General features: G+C 47.0%; 1 protein-coding gene across 2 annotated transcripts; it reads right to left on the reverse strand.

Annotated features, from left to right (window-relative positions):
* Positions 1 to 12,818: 12,818 nt before the first annotated feature.
* Prnd (prion like protein doppel) lies at positions 12,819 to 18,164 on the reverse strand. Of its 2 annotated transcripts, none has more exons than XM_050134114.1 (2): positions 18,112 to 18,164; positions 12,819 to 15,931 (listed from the first exon to the last, which is right to left on the reverse strand). In XM_050134114.1, exon 2 carries the CDS (start codon positions 15,918 to 15,920, stop codon positions 15,384 to 15,386), a length of 537 nt encoding a protein of 178 aa, XP_049990071.1. In that variant the 5' UTR covers positions 15,921 to 15,931; positions 18,112 to 18,164; the 3' UTR covers positions 12,819 to 15,383. The 2 variants fall into 2 exon arrangements, with proteins under 2 accessions (XP_049990071.1, XP_049990072.1); XM_050134115.1 differs by lacking the exon at positions 18,112 to 18,164 and adding an exon at positions 17,301 to 17,379.
* Between the last annotated feature and the right edge of the window lie 225 nt (positions 18,165 to 18,389).

The raw sequence follows: 18,389 nt of genomic DNA on the forward strand, positions 1-18,389 counted from the left end.
CTGAGGCTGCCCTTGAGGTGCTAATCTTGCCTCCACCTCCCAGAGGCTGGGATTACAGGTATGCACCACCGCAGCTTACTATTCTCTTTTCTGTTATCTTAAAGTACTAGTGCCTACACTTAGGCAGAAACATTGGCACACACCTGTTTTCCTAGCTGTTTGAGAGACTGAGGCAGAGAGATCCTAGTTCAAGGCCAGCTTGGGGCAACATAGTGAGATTTCATTTTCAAAAAATGAAAGTTTACCTTACACAGAGTCAGTCTATCTGCCTGTCTGTCTGTCTATCTATCTATCTATCTATCTATCTATCTATCTATCTATCTATCATTTACCTATCATATATATATATTCTATCTGTGCTGATTAGTTTTATATCCACTTAACATAAACTTGAGTCATCGAAGAAGAGAGAGCCTCAATTGAGAAAAAATGCCTCCACAAGATTCAGCTGCAAGACATTTTCTTAATTAGTGATTGATAGGAGGGCCCAGGCCTCGTGGGTATCTTAGTGTTCTATCGCTGTGAGGAGACCTCCATGACCACTGCAACTCTTATAAAAGGAGGCATGTCCTTGGGACTTACTTACAGTTTCAGAGATTTAGTTTATTACCAGTACAGTGAGAACCGTGGTAGCATGTAGGTAGACGTGGTACCAGAGAAGTAGCTGAGAATATGTTTGGGTCTGCAGGCAGCAGGACGAGAACGACACTGGGAGACTGGCGTGAACTATCGAAACCTCAGCGCCCACTCCCCAGTGACAGACTTCTTCCAACAAGGCCACGCCTATGCCAACAAGGTCACATCTCCTAGTACTGCCACTCCCTGGTGACTAAGCATTCAACTATATGGGCCTACGGGGGCCATTCTTATTTAAACCACCACGGTGGGGGATGCCACCCCTGGGCTGGTAGTCCTGAGTTCTATAAGAAAGCAGGCTGAGCAAGCCGTGGTGAGCAAGCTAGGAAGTAGCGCCCCTTCATGGCCTCTGCATCAGATTCTGCCTTCAGGTCTCTGCCCTGCTTGAGTTCCTACATTCACTGCTTTTGATGATGAACTGTTATGTGGAATTGTAAGTAATACAAACCCTTTCATCCGTAAGTGGCTAACTAAGATACTATCTGTCTGTCTATCTATCTCTCTATCTCTCTATCTCTCTATCTATCTATCTATCTATCTATCTATCTATCTATCTATCATCTATCTATCATCTATCTATCTATCTATCTATCATCTATCTATCTATCATCTATCTATCTATCTATCTATCTATCTATCTATCTATCTATCTATCTATCTGAAGGCACCTGAGTACTGCAAGGTGCTCCCCTCTAGACCCTGGATTGGGCACAGACCACACGCAAATAGCAATTTCCAAGCATAAACCAAACACAGAGAGTTCCTTTATTAAGCAGGGCAAAGAGACAGGGTAGCTGGATCTGAATCAGGCAGAAACAGTGGTGAATAGCTTTGCAGGTGTTTGTTTTAAGAGGGAAAACGTGGAGGCTTGTGTTAGAACGAACTAGGAAGTGTTGGTTAGTTCTGGTTGGGCATTTCAATTAGGTTAGACAAAATAATGGATTTTGGTTGTTGGAGCCTGATGTTTTGATAGTTGGACCTTGGTGAGCAGTCTCAGGAATAAGTTAGGGGCTTAATAAGGAAATAGACCTTGGTGGCTTACTCTAGGAATGTAATCTAATGGTTTAGCAAGAGAGAGAGGGGGTAAAGGACAAAACCTGTTGGTGTCATGTTTTCCATGCTCAGGCCTGCTAGAATCCTTCACTATTTATCCTTTATTTACACACACACACACACACACACACACACACACACACACACACACACAGCTCAAGAACTCTGTAGGATTCATTCATTCTGGGTGTCGTACTACAGTAATCCACTCCTCTGGTTGTTGGATAGTATTCTATGGCATAAGTAGAACACCACTGTGTTGTGGGATTAGTCTATCACACTGTGAACCCCCGAGCTTGCATTTGTGTTAATGAAATAAAATCAGACTTAGATCAGGAGGTCGAGTTAGCAACTAGCTGACAGAAAGTAATCATAGAGAGTCCGAGGGTGTCTGGTAGGTGGATAGAGAGACACTTAGGAAGTAGTAGGAAGGGACTTAGTGTAGCATAGGTTCCTTTGTTTTGATGAAGAGGAGTGACACTCTCTTTTGGAGACACCTGCAAAGAGAGAAGGTGAGCTAGTTGCTACTCAACCTGAGCCAGCAGGTTTTTACCCCAAACTCTGATTCCAGTCTTATTGATAAATAGAACATAGGTATTTAATTACAGGCTACATTTGGCTCGGCCTGAGCAGCCGGTAACTGTGGAGCTGCAATTACTGAATTACTGTCTGAAACAGCAGTAGATTAAAGTGCAGCCTCCTGTGCCACAGCAAAACAACATCACAGCAGCAACTCCTCCGTCCCTGGGGCTTTGGAGCATGTCTCTGTTGTGGCTATTGTGGATAGGTGACTCTGAGTATTTCCATGTATTTTTTTGTAGCCCTGCATATGACTTAGCTTTCTTCCTCATCATATGGGGATCAGCAGTTTGCTGTGTAGTGGCACTCACTGTAGATTTGTGTTTCAGTGAGATTGAGTGCTGTTGAAATAGGAGCGGCGGGGCTGCGTCCCCGGCACCGGCCGCCCGCATGGGTAGTTTATACCCAGAAATAATTACACGGAAACTGTATTCTTTCAAACACTGCCTGGCCTGGCTAGGTCCAGTTTCTTATTGGCTAGCTCTTACATATTGTTCTAACCCATTTCTAATATTCTGTGTAGCCCATGAGCTGGCTTACCAGGGAGGATCTTAACCTGCCTCTGTCTGGAGCAGGGGAATCATGGCGACTCACTCACTCAGCTTCTTTTTCCCAGCATTCTCCTCTGTCTACTCCGCCTACCTAATTTTCTGTCCTATGAGGGCCGAGGCAGTTTCTTTATTATTAACCAATGAAATCAACAGATAAGATACAAGACCCACCTCCATCAGAGTGCCTTCCTGGGTGCCCACTGCCCATTGGAATCCACCTCTCACTGCTTTCTTTCTTCTTGTTTGTTTTTGAGGTGGGGTTTCTCTGAGTTGCTGGCTAGCTAGATTCTATTCACCTGCCTTAGCCTCTTGAGTCTTGAGGACTGCAGGTGTGGATTTCCCCCTCACCTTTTATTTGTATTTTCTTTTACATTATGGCAAAAATTTTGCCTTTATCCTTCTCAAATTTTCTTAAACCCTTGTTGACTTATATATTTTTTCCTTTCATGCTTTTGGAATTTTCTATATGAAATAAATACAAATTGCACTATTACACTATGAAATCAGTTTTTTAAATTATAACACTGTTTGGCCTATTAGCTCAGGCTTTTTATTAACTAACTCTTACATCTAAAATTAACCCATTTTTATTAATCTGTGTATCACCATGAAGCTGTGGCCTACTGGTAAGGTTCCAGGATGTCTGTCTCCTTCAGCAGCTACATAGCATCTCTCTTACTCCACTTACTCTCCCTATATATCTCTGTTCTGATTTTCCACCTGGCTTTGTTCTCCTAGGACATTGGTCAAAACAACTTTATTCATCAACTAATAAAAGCAACACATATACAGAAGGACATCCCATATCATCTCCCCTTTTCTATCTAAATAAAAAGGAAGGTGTTAACTTTAACATAGTAAAATTACATATACAAAACAGTTATCAAGCAAGAATTATGGTTACAATATTTAGTCCATTTACATTTAGCAAATTAAGGAAAATATTCTATCATCTATCCTATCTTTGTGAGTCTAAAGTTTTACGTCTAATTTATCTTTTATCATAACTAAGGAAAACTATAACTATCTGTCTTCATCTCTTCAAAAACCGCAGCAGGATATAATATTACCTAAGTAAATCAGAAGCACATTGTAAGCAACTTCCAAAATTCTAGAATTGACAGAGACATCTCACTGCCAGGACAGTCTCCTAAGTTCTTATGTAACATTGGGGCACCTACAGGCCCATAGTATCCAGCAGACTTGAAGCAGGAAACTTGAAAATCTGTTCTGTCTTGTGCTGTCAAAGTTCATCAGTTGTCTTTTTCTGTGTCCTGTAGAATGTCTGGCAGTTTCTTCTTTGGAGCAGGAACCCTGAAGGACTGTCTCACCCTCTTTAGGCAAGTTCAGCAGGTTGGCTTATATTTAATTGCACAAGCATCAGACAAATACAGTACTATCAATTCTCATACACAGCCCTGCACACTCAACCTGGTTACAGAAGCTGTCTGGACAGTCATCTGCCATCTCTTAGTTTCTGCAAACATTTTCATATCTTCGGTTTTTTTTTAAATGTGTATTTTCACTATTTTAAATTATGTATACATGTTTATCTCTGTGTAGGTATGTACACACGAGTTCAGATGCCAGCGGAGGCTGGAGGCATCAGAACCCTTGGGAGCTGGAGTGACAGGAGGTTGTGAGATGCCTGATATGGATGCTGGGGAACAGAACTTAGATCCTCTACAAGAGTAGTAAGAGCTCCTAATCACTGAGCCACCTCTCCAGCACCTCCCCACCCCCATTGCTTGTGTGTATGTGTGTGTTTTAAAGGAGTTTGTTGTTGTTGTTGTTGTTGTTGCTTAAAATGGTTTTATAATGACAGAACAACCAGGGAGACAGTACAGAGTTCCCACATACTCACCCAGGCCCTCCACATTGTTGAAGCAACTGATTACAGGCTGAGCCAGTGCGCATGCGTTTCTCTCTGTCAAGTCTTTCCAGGCTCTTTGGGGCTATGATTTTCCCTTGTTGTACATGGCTTGAGAGACTGAAGAGTTTTACAGCTATCTCTCTGCCTGTCTGATGGTGCTTAGACCAAGAGCGACAGGGAAAGCTAGTGGTCTCCACGCCAGGAGGATCTCAGCAGGATTTATGGTGCTGCTGTTGACCTTGACTGCTGAGGTCCTGTTGACATCACCTGGCTAGTATTTAATTAAGATTTGCTTCAAATTTGGCTTTAAATTGTGGTAGTGGTCCTGTTCTCAAGCGGTGGGAATAACAGCATCTCGTACCTTGCATATTCTGCCTGTCATGAAAACTGCCACTTCTCTAAGCGTCTCGGAACTGGTGCCAAAATCTTGGTGCCAGGTGTGTTGGTTACAACCGGGATGTCATTCCTTTTCCATCTTCTTAGCCTGACAGAGCAAGGAAATGTATATGTGTGTACTAATGGTGTGCACACAGATATGCACAGGTCTCTATACGTAACTTCCTGTAGCTGTGTTAAGCTAGCCCAGCTATTAGGATGGCTCCATCACCACTCAGTTACCGCGCGCACCATGGGAGCCTCCTCTTGCTTGTCCGTAAATCCCCATTACGTCAGTGAGAAGATGGACTCCTCCTTCCCGCCACAAAGTGTAATTACTTGTACACTTCCACTTTGTTTGTGTCAGGCTGTTACGCTAGAGCTTCGTGGAAATGACATCATTAGCCAAGTACATCAGCGTGTATGGCAGGGAAGGCCATGTGGCTGAGCAAGGATGGGCTAACTCAAAGTTGGTCTGTGGAGAGTCTGAACGGAACTCCAGGTATACCTGGAAGTCTAGTAAAGGCCGTAGTCTCTTAGAGATCAGGTCTCCCCAGGAGGCGCCCTGCATCGTGTATAGCCACTCCGTTTCTTTAAGAAGTATTGGCTGATTTTGCATTCACTCCCTGGTTTTAGATACGTGACCAATGAGTATAAAAGACCGCTTGGTAAGCTTGTGCTTTGGCTCCTCAAGGCCAACAGCTTATATCTGTGTCAAAAAGGAAGTGTTCATACAAGCAAGGCCTGGTGGTTTACATCTGCAATCCCAACACTTGGGAGACTGAGGCAGAGCAGCCACAGGTTTGAGGGCCATCTGGGCTACAAAGTGAGACTGTGCCTCAACTCTCTAATCCCCACCCTGCCTGGTCCCAATAAGAAGAAAAGAAATTCATACATATTCCTGAACAGAAATGTCTCTTTATGACCCTAATACTGCACCAGGTATAGGAGTGTGTGTGTGTGTGTGTGTGTGTGTGTGTGTGGAGATTGCTCAGGGGTTAAGAGCACTGACTGTTCTTCCAGAGGACCCGGGTTCAATTCTCGGCACTCACATGACCACTCACAAGTGTCTGTGACTCCAGTTCCAAGGAACCTGACACCCTCACACAGACATACATGCAGGCAAAACACGACTGCACATAAAAATAAATAAACCTTTAAAAATAATAAAATACAGCGTAGAGAAAGTGCTTGGGGGACCTTGGCAGTGTGTTGGGAGGCACATGCTGGCCTCTGGTGAGCCAGGCAGGCTTTAGTCCATATCCTGTACTTATTGAAGGAGTCATGGCCTGTGCATAGTGGATTTGAGTAGATGGGAGATCAGTTTGTTCTGTTTTCCTTGCAGACTCTTACATGTTTACAGCTTGAGGCGTTTCTGATAAAAGGATGTTCTCATAAATACTCCCATTTCTTTTCAACAATTGCGTACTTTTTAGGGTGCGATTAAACTCCGGAGTAATTAGACTTCTGTGTGAGTGAGAAGGGAAGGACATTTATACCAGACAACACTGAGCTACTTCTGAAGCGTTGCTATGGCAATGACATACATACCAGAATCTCCTAAGTGGCTGTGGGAGGAACAGGAAGGAAGAAGTGCAGCTTCTATGGCACACTCACTCACTGACTCATCCATCCCTCCCTCCATTCACCCACAGGCCTGAAGTGCTGGGCTCTGTGTCAGGTGCGTGTCCTTGTGCTAGAGGACCCACAGTCGCTTGGGAGAGGCCACAACACCAGCTAGGACAGTGTGGCATAACCCACTGGGTAAATGTAAGGACACCGTGGCTTATGTGTTCAGAAACACATGTGGCTGAGGGAGGTGAGCTTTGCTGTTTGTGAAGCAGGTGGGGGGCAGTGGGGAGAACTCTAGGTGTGGGGGATAGCCAGTCCACATGGATAGACTTGGGCAGGAAGCTGGTAGGATGGGCACATAGCTCCACGGCAGAGGCCCTGTGCTGACTCAGGGACTGATTGAGCAGGAGTGGCTTCATGGCTCGCCCGTGCTCAGCAGCAAGCCCTCACACCCTGGTGGGTCCTGTTTCTTGTCTCAAGGCGCATCTCACATGCATGTTCTTGGTGTGAGCCAAGAAGCAGATCTTTTGTAAACCTTCTCTATAATTAGAAGTCAGAACCACTCCCATCACATGTATGATGCATATGTATACAGTCTTATGTTAAAAATGACATCTTTTAAAGAAAGCAATCGCCCTAGATTTCAAGTTAAATACTGTGCCAGATGTTTTCAGCATATGCGGTATAAGGTCTTCAGGCTGAGCTATGGCGGCGCACATTTTCAGTTAAAACGTGAATGCCTAAACATGTTTATTGCCTGGTGTGAGTGTTAATATTGATTATTAATATGACAGGATGCAGAACCATTTGGGAGGCAAGCCTCTGGGCACACGTGTGAGGAATTATCTAGATTAGGTTAGTCAAGGTGAGAGGACCCACCTTAACTGTGGTCTAAATAAAAGGAGAGAGTGAGCTGTCTTCGTTACTTTCCTATTGCTGATATCCTATTGTGATAAGACGTTATGATCACAGCAACTTATAAAGAAGGTGTTCAGTTTGGACTTACAGTTTCAGGGAGTTAGAGTCCATGAGGGCAGAGCAAAGGCATGGCAGCAGGAACAGTTGAGAGAGAGAGAGAGAGAGAGAGAGAGAGAGAGAGAGAGAGAGAATGGAGTGACATACCTCCTCCAAGGCCAAGTCCACACCTCCTAATCCTTCCCAAACAGTTCTACTGACTGAGCACCAAATATTCAAACACATGAGCCTCTGGGAGCCATTCTCACTCGAACCCTCACAGGAGCAGAGTGCCACATTCATCTCCTTGCTCCTGAATTACAGACCAATGTGACCCTGACTCAGGCTCCTGCGGCCACGCCATCCTTTCTATGATGGGCTGCACCTGCTAACTGAGCCCAAATGAGCCTTCTCTTTCTTATGCTGTGTTTATTAGGCATGTTGTTACAGCAACAGAAGAGTAAGTAATGTAGCCAGTGTCACCGGTAGGTGGGAAGGACACCGGTATTCTAGAACTTCAGAGGTTGGTTAACCTGCTCACTAGGCTTGGCATTTGTGGAGTCACCTATCTTTTTGCCAAAGTAGCTGAAGTAGAAACATGGTAAGAAATGATGGGGCCGCCAGAAAGGCGGAGTCAAGGAGAAGTCATGGAGTCACCAGAGACAGATGCGCTGGAAATTTGTGGTAGGCCACGACCTCATGGTGATGCACAGATTCATAAATTTGGGTTAAATCAGGATATAAGAGTTAGCCAATAAGAAGCTAGAACTAATGGGCCAAGCAGTGATTTAAATAATATAGTTTCTGTGTGATTATTCTGGGGCTGAACAGCTGGGCACGAAACAAGCAGTTTCCCACTACAGCCTCCACCTTCCTAAGGCCTTCCATGTTTCTTGCCCACCAATGTCCTCGCCAAGTAAGGTGTCGACAGGGCAACTGCGAAAATCTTGGGCCCTGCCCTCCACGCATCTCTCCTCCCCTCCACCACTGAGCTACGCCTGAGGACATTTGGGGTGAGCTAGAACTTTCTTATGTCTCCCTTAGGCCTTGAAGACAAAAAGCTGGTGGTAGTGATTCCCTCATGCTGATGTCTGAACAGCCCGGTAAGCCATGGGACATGTAACAGGACGTCCACAGCTCCATCGGTGGCCTGTGCCACATCTCTTCTGGGCTCGGCTCATCCTGGGCCCGCCTGATACTGGGTCTCCAGCTGGCTAAGGGGACAGCCTCTCATCCATGCAGCTGAGCTGCTGTGGGCTCTGAGTTGGGAAGGCTATAGAAACTGTTTATGGAAATTAACTAATATACGTAAAGGCTATAAATTAAACTTAAATTGGAAATTGTGTTGTGTAGCGAGCTGCGTGGTGTCACACCTGATGGAGATGTATAATCAACTCCTGAGCTGGCTAAGGCCTGACTTATGCTATGATCACACAATGATTATCAGCTGCTTGCATATGCATGGACCTATGGGCAGTGCCCACCTGGCAATCCGGGATTGGCAGCCCATGCCTACTTAAGGGCTGGGAGAGGTTTGCCCCAGAGAGAGAGAAAGAGGTTTGCCCAGGGAGAGAGGTCAAAGGAGAGAAGAGAGAGGTCAAAAGAGAGAAGAGAGAGGTCAAAAGAGAGAAGAGAGAGGTCAGAGGGAGAGAGGAGAGAGGAGAGAGAGAGAAGAGAGAGAGAAAGTAAATAAAGTCCTGGAATAAACTGCAGTGAGAAGAGCTCCGGTGGTCGCGTCATTCCTTGCGGGTCGACGCGGGGCGCGACAGTGTTGGAGCTGGTGAGACTGGCTCCCGAGCTTTCTCCATATGAGTTCACCCACACTCCACATTTAGGATGTCAAGCTGGGACCTCGAAATTGGCCATGTTGCCATTTACACCATAGAAGGAGACAAAGGTTTATCTCCACCCTCAAATGGTGCACCGACACACCTCTGGCTATCCGTGGGTACATATGTAAGAACTATGTCTCTGTCCCCTATGTGTGGTCCAGCACAGCATAGGAGCTGCACATGTAGGCAGAGTTTGTGGATATGAAAATGGGAGGAAGGCAAGATGAGCTCACAGAAGCCCTGGGTGAGGCAAACACTGATCCTAAGTGAGAAGTTGTGCTGGTACCCAGAGGGGGAAAATCTGATAAATAAAAGACTAATGGCCGTGAAATTTGCATATGGGGGCCCTATAGAAAAATGATGGCAGTTAAAGCCTGCACCAGATGAGGCCCGGCAGCTGGATTTCTGGGAGCATCTGTCTGTGCAGGCCAGCATTCTCTCCACTAAGAGGACCAAAACTACAGACAACACCAAGTTCAACCAGGGTACTTCTTTGATTCTACTCAGAAACCAAAGAAGCCCAGAAAATGCTGCTAACACAGGAGTGGGGGATGGGAGAGGCCACTGCCCTTTGGTCATTCTAAGTGGGCCAAAGGCTAGGGAAAGTCCACTAACCCTTTGCCTCCTGTTCAAAGGAAAGCAGAGGGGAGGACATGGTTGATGTTGTTTTTGAATTTTATTTTACGTGTTTTGCCTGTTTGTATGTTTGTGAACAGTATGTGTGCCTGGTACCTGCAGAGGGCAGAAGAAAGCATCAGATCTGCTGGAACTGGAGTCATAGACAGTTTGCGAGCTGCCATGTGGTTCCTGGGAAGAAACCCAGGCCCTTGGAGCACAGTCAATGCTCTTACCTGCTGAGAAATTCTCCAGACTTAAGGACTTGTTTTGGTTTTTTCAGGCTTTCGTTTCCCCCCATTTCCCCATATTCATATTCTCTCTCTCTCTCTCTCTCTCTCTCTCTCTCTCTCTCTCTCTCTCTCTCTCTCTCTCGTCCTTTGGGTTGAATCCAAGGCCACGTGGATGCTTAGCGAATGCACCACCATTAAGCTATATCCTATTCCTTTTTGTTTTTGAGTGCTAGGTAACACAGAGTGGAAAAAAAAAACCAGCTAAAAATGTAAGAAGCTTAATTATAGGTTTAGAAATTCTAGAACCACACACTGAGGCAGCTCTTGCCTATCTGACCCAACGTTATCCCCTGCTTTGTTCTTGAAACCCTTCTCCGAGGTGCTGAATTGGCTCACAGGGGTCACTTGGGGCGCAGGAGGCTAACATCCTCCTCTGGTAAGTCCCAGTACTCACTTCATCTCTAATGAGCATGAGTGGGGACATCTTCCTTGGGCACCCATGGGTGCGCTCTCCCCCCTGCCCTTCATCATTCTGACCTTCTCCCACCCCTCCATTCCTCCCTCCATTCCTCCCTCCATTCCTCCCTCCCTCTCTCCCTCCCCCTCCCTCCAGGGAGGCCAGCTGTGATAGTTAGTACCTCGGCCCTGACCTGCTTGTTTCCTGCTTCCTCTAGCTCCTTTCTGCCTCCTAATAATTTCCTTTCACAGCTTTTGGCCAAGTCAGCTGGAGTTTAAACAATCTACATTGTTTAAGAAGGCGACTCTTCCATAAAAGGGTTAGTACCAAAATAGAATCTGGGAATCCCCAGGTGGGCGGGCCAAGGGAGACCAGTGCACAGGGAAGGCATCTTGGGGAAGGTGATGACAGCTGAGTACTGAGAGATGCACAGGTGTGAGGGACACCTTTGTGCCAACCATGACGGTCTTTATGAACGAGGGTGGTCAGCGCACGTGGCTTATCCTGGTCTGAAGCTTGCAGCAACTAAAAACCAGTCCTTCCAGCCATCTCTGGGCTCAGTGCTTCTGTGACAGATTCTGGGCTTTGGGGTCCAGAGGGTGGGACCTTGGGCTTTCTTGCCTATTTCTACTCAGAGGTGACACTACCCCTGAGGTCCCAAGTCCAAGCAATGATTCCTATTTGCTAAGGGACCAACTGTGTGTGCTTCCCTGGAGCCTTCTTTGGACAGTTTAGGATGGGCTTAGAGAGGCCTTGAAGCACAGTTGCTTCACCTCACTGTTCCAAGGCTGACTTACTCCCATTGACAAGTTCCCGAATTCCCAAAGGTCGGCTGGTCTGATCCTTTGCCTTCTTCAAGCAATTCGGGTGCCCAGCTGAAATAGATCTCTGCCCTGAAATGGATCCTGCCTTAGGGCAGGAGGGGTAAGCATGTGGTTGCTGGCTTGGCCAGGCTTACCAACAGGTCTGTTTTCCAATAAAGCTGTGTCTAAGCTTCTAGTGGGGGGCTATGGAACTGGTCACAATGATGCATCAGTGGAGACCTTCTTGATCATTCTCCTGACAAGTGGGCTCTGTTACAATGCTGTCTGCCTTGGGGCATGTGAGCCATTCTGCTGGTGTACAGACCCTGGCAGACTCCAGAATGTGCCAGATGGACATAACCAGGCACCTTAGGGCACCCTTGCCTAGCACAGTAGTAGAGAAAAAGTGCTGGGTAGAGGTGTGGGTGTGTCCGTACTGCAGGTCTCTGATTCAATGTGCCACTACCCAAGCCAGATCCTGAGAGTCTGGGGTAGGTAGGGTCACAACCACCGCTAGGGGCACATCTCACGAGGCCCAGAGGAGGAGATTCTGCAGGCTGGCATCTGCCTCCTGGGCCATGTCAGGTACCAGGAGCTTGAGAGAGATGCTGATTGATCTTTTGCCTAAGCTGAGAGGGGAGGGTGGCTACGGTGACTGGCTCCATCCTGTTCCTATTGAGCCTTACAATCTGGAACATTCTCACTGGAATGCAAGACAGGCATGGATGACTTTACTGAGTCTGTCAAAAGGTTAGGGCTAAACTTTACCCCGGGAGTCCCCTCTTGCTGGGGGCATGGAGGTGGAGTCCCCAGACACTGTTCTTGGAGTGGAAGGCCCACTGCCTAATTTTCAGGTTTCCCTTCCTCGTGTTTTGAGCCAAGGATCAGGTCTGGAGTAGACAATGCTGATAGTTTCATGCTGTCTGAATGTTCCTCCCGGTCCTCAGGAAGCTTTTGTGTACCATCTGCCGAGGACAGCAGATGCAGAAACAGTGTTGGAGGGAACATCAGTTTCTCACACTTCAAAGAGATCATTCTCATGATGCTGGGTCAGCGGGCATCACTAGCTATTTCCCCACACAACAGGGGATACCAAGGAAAGTTTGAGTTACAGACCTGCTGTGTTTTAGGGTTTTGTGGGAGCAAATCTTTTCTACAGAAATAAAACGACCAGGCCTGCGACTGTCTGTATGAGGTGTTTATTGTTTGCCAGATGAGAACAACTTGAAGTTCTACCAACAAGGAAATTGTTAAGTTAGTCATAGCACATCTGTACTGTGGGACGTCTCACGGTCGCCCAGAAGGGCATGTTACCTAGTTAGATATCGGTCCGGGGACTCAATGGCAGTCTATTAGTCAGGAAGGTAAACTGCAGAGAAACAAAATCACACACAAGGTTGTAGTGTTTTAAAGGTTGTAACGAAGCAAAATCAAAACCGTTGTCTTTATATTTAAAACAGCAAAGGGGTTCACACCTCAAACCAGGGTAGAAAGGAGAGGGTGGGGCTGGAGAAACAGGAAAACAAAAGTCATTTAAAAATGGACAGAAAGCAACAACTGAGGTTAAAGAAAGCTTTCTGGTATCCAGCGCCTCCATTAGGACTGCAAATTTCTGCATTTGCATTTGCGAATGAGTAAAGGACCAGGGAGTGAGAAGGGCAGACAGCACTGACAGAATTGGACCTGAAGCACAGCTGCTTTCCGCTCTGCTCCAGTTTGTGCAGCAGGTCTACAACACACACACACACACACACACACACACACACACACACACACACACCCTAACTTGGTAACACATGGAAGGGATAAGAAAGCAATGGTTGGTAAAATCGTTCATGTTGTCAAGTCACTACCAGAATAATCTAGAAGTGCCTTAAGGGGCCCTGTTCTTAATGGGGAGCCAGTAAGTAAACTCTCGGCGAAGACAAAGCCAGACTCGAAGGTTCTCATTCTGAGCAGGGAGAGCAAGGGCGTCTTGGCTAAAAAATAAAGAAGCAAAATTTGCAATCAGATCACATGTGAACTGTCGCGATTCAGTGCGCTGGTGTTACAACCAACGGCATGAGAGGACACAGTGATCACGGAACACGGACTACGTCCAGTCTGAGCTTTTAATATCAGAAGGAAGTTGATTGCCATCAGCTTTGTGTGCCCACCCTGATAACTAAGCCTTGAGCCAGGAGTTGACGGCACACCAACACCACCGTCTAAGAACCATTCTTTCTTTATTACCCGATAGTGAAGATGGCATGTGTTCAGGGCTTCTCCTTGCTCTCTGGTTTAGGATTAGTCGACAGTGGGAGCCGAGGAGGCGTGTTGGGCTGGCAGGGCACTGCTGCCGCAGGCTGGTTTCTCTGCGCTGTCTGACCACTGGTTGAATGTCCAGTGGAAGGCTGTGTGTCCTTGGGCTCTCCGCCTCACACCCCGTTACCACGGGAAGCTCCCCAGAGGTGTCCTTGAGAAGACCCGATAGCAGTGGGAACTGGGCACACGAGGTGCTGATATCAGTGGTCACGTTGTTCTGAAGTGCTGCGGATGAACCCTTTGACAATACACGTGTGTTCCCCACCCCACCCCTCCTCACAGATGTTGCTCCTTTTAAAAGATAATACACCCCGATACTCAGCAAATCCCGGGGGCCCCAAAAGGGGAGGAGGGCCTGTGAAAGAAACTAAAAGAGTTAGATTTTTAAAAATTTTAAATAATAGTCATATTTTAATATATATTTACCTTCAGAGTGGTAGAACAGTATATCGATTCCTGTGATGACAAATTCTTTATTGAGTCTCTTGAAAAATACCATTCCCTTAAGCTCTTTGACCAGTAATTATATTTTTGGAGTATTAAATGATTCACGGAGACTAACCCTTACCAAAGTGATTTCAAAAACTGATAGCTTACGAAGAACTCTGTACAAAGGGAGTGTATTTAAAGATGCTCACAGGATACCTAAGAACACACCCACAGGACCAGGGGGGCATCAGAAGTAAACAAGCATCTGGGCTTGGCGGCATGCCTGCAATCCCAGCATTCAGGAGGCAGAGGCCAGAAGACTGTGAGTTTGAGGCCAACCCGGGTTACCTAGAGAGATTCCCATCTAGAAAAACAGAGCAAAGAAATAAAAAACAAAGCCGCAAACATGTCATTTACAAGGGGTTCATTAACTCTGCAGATCATTGCAGGGACCAGAGCAGCAAACACCAATCCTTGTGGACTAGAATCTCGGCACCACAAACACAGCCTGCCCCGAACTTGCTCTCTGGGAGGTGAGTGGCATATTTCCCCGCAGTTTGATTTCTGAACCTTTGTCTAGTGTAGTGGCCTACTTAGTTTAACGTCTTTGTAATATTTCAGTCTTACTGGAAGGTGTCAAGGTGCATAGTTGCTGCTCAGGGACTCCCACTCCACACACAAACCCGGACTTGGACCTGTGAGTCCGGAAGCGATCATGAGATAGCTCTGGGCTACACAGAGCAGAAAACCTGAGGGGAGACAGACCAGGAGAACCCCGGCTCTGCTGCTTCCTGTCTGTATTGGGGGGGGGGGTTGACTTCAGCAACGGAAAGCCTAGTTTTCCTGGCTACCTCCACGAGCTGGGAGATGAGGTGCAGTGCGCAGCACGGTTTCTGTGTTCTTTCCCTGGTCTATCACCTAGCGGAGTTGCAAAAGCACTGAAACACCGTATTAAACACATGGTTGGGAGGACGCGTACTTGGGAGGGACTTTTGAAATGCCATGAATTGCTACACGCTGGTACCTTCATGACACGTGGGGGCTAGAGAGTGAGAACTAGGGTACCACTGTCCACCTTTGCCCACCAGTTCACCTCTGTGGCTGCTAGCCTCATTGTTTATTTTACAATGAACCAAATGAAACCCAACAGGCAGACCATTGCTGGTTGGTCCACAGTGACCCTCAGCGCAGCTCCCCGTTCCAGCCAGAATTCACAGTGCTTGGTGGAGCAGATCTCTTTGATCAGCCGCCAGAGGACTCGCTGATGGAGCTTGCTATCCTGCTTCTCCCGGGAGAACTCAGCCTGGTTGGCCGCCTGGGTGGCGTTGATGCAGCTGGCCACCAGCATCTCCTTGGTCACATTGGCGTCAGAGCAGCCTTCGTAGTGGATCCCATCCGGGAACTGCCAGTAGTTGGCCGCGTAGTATCTGTTGCCCTCTGCTCCGAAGTCGATGTCCAGCTTCCGGCCTTGCTTGATGAAAGCTCCTGGGCGGTTCTCAGCCACACGGGCCTCGGTGATCTGGTTGCTGCTGGGCAGGGCCTTCCGGTTCCACTTGAACCTGTGTTTTATGCCCCTTGCCTTGACCGCGGAGAGGTGGCTGGCTAGCAGCATGCAGAGGACCGCCAGCCCCCATGTGCCCAGGTGCTTCTTCATGGCGTCAGAATCTGCAAGGGAAAGACTGGGCTGTTATCCTCCCCACAGGCCTCGGACTCCCGCCCTCCAAGAGGTGACAGATTTAAAGGAAGCCTCAGCTCATAATGATGTCTCACGCACAGGCCACCTGGGTCAACTTTATTACCAGATCTCTTTTTTTTTTTTTTTTTTTTTTTTTTTTTTTTTTTTTTTTTTTTTTTTTTTTTTTTTTGCCCAGGGATTGCTCCACTTGGTCTGTTCTTCACTGTTTGGGGCAAAAGAGAAGCTGCACACGGCTATTTGCAAGCTGTTAACCATGCGTAGGAAAACAGATGCACCATGTAGGTAGCTTTCCCTTGTGCTGCCCAGGTCTTTCAAGTCAACAACCCCTAGGAGGTAAGAGTTGGAACCAAAGGACCTGATCTAGGCTGTGTTTTCAGTCTTCCTTACTTCCTATTGATTTCCCTGAGTTGGCACTGGTCCAGATCCATTCCACTGTCTCCTCTAAGAAACCAGCTGCTGGTTCTAACGGGATCAGTGAGAGGAGGAGGCCAAGTTGGAGGGGAAAGGGAGAACAGACACAGCCATCTCTGCAGAGCCTCGGGTCTGGGTCTCCTACATCACCATCAAAATGTGTTGTTGGAGGCTTTCCCAATCTCGCCCAGGGGACAATGTGCTCATCCTAATAGCTTTTAGTTACACACTTATTAAATGTCAGCTGCTATTTCGAGTCCTTCTGTGATATGATCTAATTCTTACAAGGAGAAAGTACTTTTATTTAATTTTTGTAAGAAGTTCTGGGATTCAGAGATACCAAGTAATTTGCCCAGAACTGTACCGTACGTAGTAAGTGGCCAACTTGAATTCAACATTGATACTGAGAGCAGACACCATTAACTGTCCCACTGCCCATGAGGAAGCCAGAGGCAGGTACTGCTGATGGTTTGTGTTGCTGGGGGGGGGGGGGGGGGGGCATGACGACTCCTAACTCAACAGAAATCAGGGCCATTAAGGGATTTCAAGAGACATTAGAGCAATGGTTCTCAGCCTGTGGGTCTCGAGCCCTCTGGGCTCACACATCAGATATACTTACTGCCTATCACTTATTCACACTGCATTTCATAACAGTAGCAAAATTAGAGTTATGAAGTAGCAATAAAATCATTTTATGGCTGGGGGTCATCACGGCAAAAAGCACTAAAGTAAAGGGTCGCAGCATTAAGAAGGTTGAGAACTCCTTCATTAGAGGAAAGGAATGTTAGCAAGACTTGGGAGACTGCCAAGGTTATCCCCAGGTCCAAAGAGCTGCTGATCTCAGAAGCTTCCCCCCCCACCCCCATCGTCACCAGCTGTATCAGCTGTGACATCTTGCTCCCGAAGCTAGTCACTGTGGAAACCAACCTCAGAGTGTTCCAGCACCAAGATCTTGTCTGTGGTGATCAGGGACATAGAGAGATTCCTACAGCACAGTGGGTCAGGCTGTCACCTAGATGAAGAATGACTGTGGGTCCCTGGAGGGCCAGAGCAGGCATGTCTCCATCGCTCTCTATAGAGCATCCCCAGACAGGCTCGATACTTCTGTTGGAGTGTGTAACTCTGGGGGTAATACTGGTGCTTATTGTACAAACAATAAGCAAAGACACAAGCCCATCCCAGCCTAAGTAGACCATACCTACCCAGTCACCTCTGGAGGATGCAGAGGGACCTCACGGCCCCATCCTTGCCGGCACATCCTTGTGGGTCTCAGCCCTTGGGCAGCTAAAGTATCCAGCCTCCAGCACCTCCCACCTCAATCACAACGAACTCAAATCAACTTTTTCCCAGAGAGGTCCAAGTAGGGAGTTAATATTTATTGATCTTCCACATAGGGGCTGTACCCCCATGATATCCCCACATAGGATATCCCATGATATCCACCCATACCATAATAGGAGAAATCTTAAAAGTGATATCATGGAAAATGTCTAAGAGTGAGTCAAATATTTTTAAAAAATAAAAGCACAGATTTCTTGAGAAAGGACTTAGTTTTTACAGATAAGGGCTTAAAAGCAGGAACAAAAATCCCGCCAGTTGGCCCCGAGGTAGCACCACAGCATAGGAATGCAGACAGAGGCAGCTAGGATGGGGCCCTCATAGCTTCCCTGCCTGAGACCCGGCGACAGGAAGGGAAGTCACAAGCCACTGCTGGGCCTGGGAAACCCCTGCCACATACCTCCGTTCTCTGCTACTGTAATGTCTGGAGCCAGGAATCCACACTTCTCCGGAACACTTTCTCCAGGCCACCACTCAGCTATATAGGCACTGCTGGGGGAGGGGGCCTCTCCACTGGGCAGCCCTTCCCTCCGCAGCAGGACCAATCAAGGGCTCCCTGGTCACTCCTCCATCCTTGAAGATTAAAGTCTCTTCCCTGATAAAACCACGTGAAGATCTTGAAGTTAAAAAAGTTAAAAAAAAAAAAGACCTGAGAACAATATTCAGATTTATAGCTTG

Source organism: Alexandromys fortis, unplaced genomic scaffold (assembly GCF_014885135.2).
Source record: "Alexandromys fortis isolate MF-2015 unplaced genomic scaffold, M_Fortis_MF-2015_v1.1 scaffold_6, whole genome shotgun sequence".
Lineage (NCBI taxonomy): Eukaryota > Metazoa > Chordata > Mammalia > Rodentia > Cricetidae > Alexandromys > Alexandromys fortis.

Coding starts and splice junctions, on each gene's coding strand:
- Prnd (XM_050134114.1), bottom strand. CDS start 15,920: ATGAAGAAGCACCTGGGCACATGGGGGCTGGCGGTCCTCTGCATGCTG.